General features: G+C 34.8%; 2 protein-coding genes across 2 annotated transcripts; both read right to left on the bottom strand.

The window, feature by feature from the left end:
- Window positions 1-498: 498 nt before the first annotated feature.
- Window positions 499-4,393, bottom strand: LOC107818459 (uncharacterized). The gene is made up of 2 exons (XM_016644486.2): window positions 965-4,393; window positions 499-831 (listed from the first exon to the last, which is right to left on the bottom strand). The coding sequence occupies exons 1-2, from the start codon at window positions 1,094-1,096 to the stop codon at window positions 586-588; spliced, it is 378 nt and encodes a 125-aa protein (XP_016499972.1). The 5' UTR covers window positions 1,097-4,393; the 3' UTR covers window positions 499-585.
- Window positions 3,798-4,181, bottom strand: LOC107818456 (uncharacterized). The gene has a single exon (XM_016644483.2). It carries the CDS (start codon window positions 4,179-4,181, stop codon window positions 3,798-3,800), a length of 384 nt encoding a protein of 127 aa, XP_016499969.2.
- Window positions 4,394-6,260: the final 1,867 nt, after the last annotated feature.

Below are 6,260 nucleotides of genomic sequence, written 5' to 3'. Positions count from 1 at the left end.
TCTTTGATATAGTGTAATTAAATTTTAATATTTATTATCTACAATACAACTGATATTAAAAAAGTAACTTTAATGTAAAGTGTTTCCAGATTGTAGGTAAAATATAGGTTAAATGTAGTTAAATTGTAGCCTTGGTAATAATTTGTAGATGATTTGTAGATAAATTGTGGATAATATATTTCTATGATTGGAGTATTTATTTCTTCTATTTATTGTATAATTTAACTTCAACTGACAGTTATATACAGATATTACCTAGAACTTGAAGGTATTTCATAAAAATTATGAACATATACAACTACAAAATTATATAGAATAACTACATTGAGTGTTTCCAAAAAGTACATATTGTGAAGATTATTTGTAGGCAAATTGTATTCTAACATCAAAATACTCATGTTTAATATAATGAAGATACAATGATGTAAACAACCAATTTATATTCAAGTGAACAACTAATAATGAAAGATAAAATAACAAAACAAAAAGGGATGCCGCAATAAAAAAAATAAAAATTTTGTTCATAAAGTAGTGTATTTTCCTTCAACTACAAATTGACATCAACTAAACTAGGAAAACATGACACTATTTCGTCTTTCTGTGGACTCTAGTCTTCTCATTCAACGCAGGAGCACCCTTCCTCCTTGCTAGCCTGCCTATAACCTCACTTTCACTGATTGACCCATCTTCTTGCTTCTTTGTAGCATAATCCCATATGAGAGCTCCATAGCGTCTACGGTGTTGGTCGATATCCGAAAGGTCTTCTGAAGGGATTGACAAATCTCCAAGGCTAAATACTCCGCAAAAGCAACCACAAATACACCACAATCGCTGCATAAGACAAAAAAATTTAATTATTTAACAAATTATTATAAAAAAAAATTAAACATCTAGAAAGAGAGAATAGTTTTTTTTACAGTGGAATTTTAGGGACATCTTCAGCAAAGTCGTCATCTACACATACCTCTTTCCCCTTTCTTTTGAGTTGTTTGCCGCCTGGTGTAGCACTTCCTCCAGCATCTACATCGTGCATTTGCTTTGTTCTCATCTCGACACGGATTTGTCTAGGAGATGAACTGTGAGTAGTAGGTTCCATTGCATGTGTAGATTTTACTTGTTTTTGTGGTGATTTTGGTGTAGAACACCCAAATCGAAAGAGGGGATATCACCTACTGTAGATTTTTTAGGTATTTTTTTTGGGAGATTTGATGTTCTTCATGGTTTAACTTCAACTTGACTAAAGATGGGAACGAATTTTGTAGAATGATAACTTCAATATTTGGTGAATTTAAATGGAGAATAATGAAGAACGTGGGTAGCTTTTGTTCTATAAAGAAGAAAACAGACGCTAAACGTGGGAGAGTGAAGGGTAAAGGTAAAACGTGGGGGGGGGGGGGGAGTTACGGGTAAAGGTAAAACGTGGGGAGGGAGGGTTGAGCTGAAAGGAAAGAAAAACGTGGGAATATACGGTCCTATAATTATGCCTCATATAAATGCCCCATTAATTATATCCCTATTTTAAATTATGGTATATAAATAATAATTTAGTATACTAAATATAATTATCTCTAACCTTAAATATTGAGGGTAATAAGGTTTCATATGTGGCATAGGAAGGTAAAAATTCCTAAATTGAACAGAGGATCGTAACTCACATTCGTCCATCTTAAAATCACCTTTTCATTTATTTAATTTTCTTAAAATTCCAAAAAAAATTGAGAGACAAGGTCATGTGATCTCTCTAAGCTCTAAGCAATACTAGCTTCAATAACAAATTATCTTTACTCTTCATTGTTTCTCTCCAAGGAATTATTCGTTTTGCTTCCCCGTTTTAACATATTTTATGCTCGAATGATTTTCTATGATTCCGCTGTCTTTAAAAATACAAAATCTTGTCATTAATTTATAGAAAATAGAGATACTGTCGACAACTTTCAGTAGTTGGCACTATGAGCTTGGTCTAGTCTTAGAAAAAGGATTCATATCTGTCACAGACAGATAAGAAAAAGGAAAATCTTCATTAATTTTTCTTGAAATTTAAGGGAACTCCAAATCATGTTTGGTCGTGCTTCTAAAATCAACTTATTTTGAAAAGTAATTTTTAGATCTATTAATTAATGTTTGACTAATTAATTTGAAAATACTTTTGAACAGTAATTATTATTTGATCAAACTTTTGAAAAGTGCTTTTAATATAGTTTTTTTCAAAAGTCCTTAGCCAAATACCTTGACTTTGATTTTTGATTTTTTTTTTTTTTACTTTTGGCCAAATAAAAGGACAGCAAAAAAAGCTATAAAACTGAAAACGAAAAGTCTAAAACCAACATTATATCATTTGAAATATCAATTTTCACTTTCATTTGCATTTCACTAAAACGTTAGACTTAAATATTAAGATTGATTGCATATCCTGGGGTGCTACAACTTTTGTATTTTCACCTCTCATGTCATGTGCATAATTTACCCTAATTTAGCATTTTTCTATTTTTCATAGCCATTATGATTATATAATCCCTTCTCGTAACTTGTACTCTAATTTAGCTCTCACACCAAGAGACACTTTGACCTTCTTGGAGTTATAGGTGATACTTAGGTTAAACTCCCCAAAAATAAAGTATAAAAGTGCACAAACACACATGCATGGTATGACCCTTTCAAATAATTTAAATTTCAAGTAGCTAGTGTTGTAAAAATAAATAAATAACATAATTGCTAATAATTGAAGACAAGAGGGGTTGCTAGCAACCCCTACTTCCAACCGAGAGGTTGTGAGTTTGAGTCTCCCCAAGAGCAAGGTGGGAAGTTCTTGAAAGAAAGGATGTCGGGAGTCTATTTGGAAACAGTCTCTCTACCCTAGGGTAGGGGTAAGGTCTGCGTACACACTACCCTCCCCATACCCCACTAAGTGAGACTATACTGGGTTGTTGTTGTTGTTGCTAATAATTGCTCTATACAATTTCCTAATCCAAGGTAAAAGAAATTTGCATCTTCTACCAATTTAATCACGTCTTACACCAAATTTTATAGGTAATGTGTTTCAATTGAATCCCCTCGTTGGAAAATTTTACTTTCCAAATTGGGCAAAGACGAATTTGTTTTGGTTGTATATTAATGTTTGAATCCAATTCTAGCTAGTCGTAGTAAAGAGGTACTACAAAAGTGGCTTTAGATCACATATTTAAGTGGGGTATTATCACTCTTAGTCTGCGTCATAAATTTTACATTTACTAGCTGAAAAAGTGTATAAAATTTGTATAATTTTTATATAACATATAAAAGGTATAATATACATTTTTTCGACTATTATTTCGAAAACGGCTATGCAATATCATTTTTCCCATTTATTTAAATCCCAAGTGTGATATGATAGTTTCTTTTATCACTTTGTATAATTTTGGAGGGGTTGCTCTGATGGTAAGCAATTCCCACTTTCAACCGAGAGGTTGTGAGTTCGAGTATTCCCAAGAACAAGGTGGGAAGTTCTTGGAGGGAAAGATGTCGGAGGTCTATTTGGAAACAGTCTCTCTACCCTAGGGTAGGGGTAAGGTCTGCGTACATACTACCCTCCCCAGACCCCACTAAGTGGGATTATATTGGGTTGTTGTTGTTGTATAATCTTGGCTTCACTACAGCACACAATAAGTGTTTATGATTCTCAATATAAGAGGAATTATTTTTTCAAAAAAGAAAGAAAAAAATCTTACATTTCTAGGAAGGGGACTTTATTTAATAAGCTTGAAAACATAGCTAGAAAATGTAAATATTTACCAAAAAGATTTTGTTAAGGTGCTGCAATTTCAAGTGCCATGGTGATTTGGAAAAGTATTGAAGGAAAGGCCCATTACAGGAACAGCGAAAGAGGTTTCCAATAGTAGACGTTGTTGAAAGGCGTCTAATGCTCCGCCACTTTCCATTATATCTTTCACCGCAGACTGATAATATTCTTTCAGTCTTTTCAGCATACACGTGTAGTGCAATTTCAGCCACTTTAGTCGAACTCGCCGGAAAAGCTTCACGACGGAGAATCCCCGGCGAGGATTCTTCTCACCTCCTAGTCGCACCGTCGGCAACCTCTTCTTCCTGAATGTAATTTTCCGGCGGGATGGGACCCACCGGAATACGGTCGTTGGATGGGCATGGCTGATATTTTTTGGGACAGTACTGTTAGGATTTGTAGCCATGATTATTGAAAATGGAATGGGGAGAATGGGCAATGAATTAGAGATATTAATATATGGAGTTAGAGAGAAGTTAAGTTGATGAGATGATGAGCTGCACAGAAATGCAAATGGACATGTGCTTCTGCTTAAATTAAGGTTCACATCTCCTGCGTTTTAATTAGGTTTCTTGTATTATATTACCTACTGACAGAGCATGGAAAATCTTTTTACTCACTCAAAATTAAGTTGATCTACATAAAAATAATTTATGCAGACAACCGAGAGGTTGTGAGTTCGAATCTCCTCAAGAGCAAGCTGAGAAGTTCTTGGAGGGAAGGATGCCGGGGGTCTATTTGGAAACAGTCTCTCTACCCTATGGAAACAGTCTCTCTATCCTAGGATAGGGGTAAAGTCTGCGTACACACTATCCTCCCCAGACCCCACTAAATGGGATTATACTGGGTTGTTATTGTTGTTGTACTTTATCAAGCATGATATCAGTCTCCTGGATAAAGTAGATTAACGTCATAGTATACTCATTAAATTGTATTAATAATGTGAAATTTTTTTATACTATCAATATAGTATATGATTAAGTGGACGTATATTAACTTTTTCTAACCAGTTTATGCTTGTAGATACTTTAAAAGTGCGAATCTCTTCAATAAAGATACTTGTCATGCACTTAACTAAGAAGGAGAACTCAAACCCCGATCACATGAGAAATAAATCAATAGTTTGAGTCATAGGTGTATAGGGAAAAAAACAGTTTTAAGATTTGGGTTAATTAGGAAGCGGCACGTGTCAAGGATGGCCAGTTAGTAGTGTCTCTACTATGGTGACACAGAATACAAATCTATGGCTAGATGAGAGATAATTCAACATATGACTATTATAGAAACGTTATAGAAGATTCTAAGATTCCTCTGGCCTCTATAAGGCTTAATTACCTTTATTATAGCATTAATATTGATAATTTAGGGGAGCATAATTTGTAATCATGCACCCCATAGCTCTAGTATTGTTTATCCTTCAAATAAGTAACAATTAAATTTATACACAGTTAAAGAATATGTGATTTAATTTAACACAAACGAACTATGTATAATAAATAATTGATTTAAAGGAAGTCAGGGCGATCAAACCAAATATAATGTCTCATTAAGTCTAACTTTGTAATGGACGTTTAGAGATTGGTTTCGATCTAGCCTTCGGAACGGCTCTATAACAACTTAATAAACAAGCAACTAAAGAATACTTTTAACAACAACTAAAGAATAAAATCAACTTTATTGCTTGGATATGCGTGCCAATAATGAGCTTTTTATGAAAAAGTTATAGTAGGGAGTTTCAATCCTAGTATAAGTCTAAATAAGGTAAAAGACCATTTCCTCCCAGTAAATTTTAATATACAATTGACACGGGGCGAGATTTACGCCATAATATCCGGTGGTGGGCGGATATTTCGGCCCCTCGTTTGTTCTGTTTAGCTGCCTTTCACTTATCCCCGATTCTTCACTTTGCTGGAGCTCGACGCTTGATCATATCTAGTCTCGGGCACACCGTTCGTCCTCCCCTGGTTCTGGTCTGTGAAAGCCCTCGGCACTACCCCAAATCATATCGGGCCACATTGTCCTCTTGTTTTTTTATCGGAAAATCGGGGGTAACTTTTATCCCCAATTTTACCCGTACACAGATAGTCTCCTCACTTTTCGGAGGATGGATTTATCAAAATGACGAGAAGTGATTAGTTGACCCTGATTCCCTCCTCTGTACTCTATGATCGGGTCGACGAGTCAATGGAGCGTCCTATCAGTCATGTCGTTCTGACTTCGGACATGTGTCAACCGCCGGTTGACCATCCTCAAATGCGAAACGCCACGCATTAATTATCTCCCTCCTATAAAAGCTTCAGTTCCCCCTTTTTTTGTACTTTTTTGCTTCCGATTTCAAACCTTCTTCAGTTACCCTTGAACTTTTTACTTGCTCATAATTCCTTCAAATCTTCATATATTGTTCTTCACATCTTCATTCCTCCATCTCCAATCTTCAAATGTTCATATTCTGTCTTTGAATATTCAAGTTTGACCTTCAAATCTT

Source organism: Nicotiana tabacum, chromosome 8 (genome assembly GCF_000715075.1).
Source record: "Nicotiana tabacum cultivar K326 chromosome 8, ASM71507v2, whole genome shotgun sequence".
In the NCBI taxonomy this organism is placed as follows: Eukaryota; Viridiplantae; Streptophyta; class Magnoliopsida; order Solanales; family Solanaceae; genus Nicotiana; species Nicotiana tabacum.
This window is presented reverse-complemented; position numbering and strand designations above follow the sequence as displayed.

What these genes read in the sequence shown, in the direction of transcription:
- LOC107818459 (XM_016644486.2), bottom strand. Translation starts at nt 1,096, where the DNA reads ATGGAACCTACTACTCACAGTTCATCTCCTAGACAAATCCGTGTCGAG. An exon ending in TCAAAAGAAAGGGGAAAGAG is followed by an intron (nt 832 to 964) that starts GTATGTGTAGAT and finishes TGTCTTATGCAG; the next exon opens with CGATTGTGGTGTATTTGTGG.
- LOC107818456 (XM_016644483.2), bottom strand. Translation starts at nt 4,181, where the DNA reads ATGGCTACAAATCCTAACAGTACTGTCCCAAAAAATATCAGCCATGCC.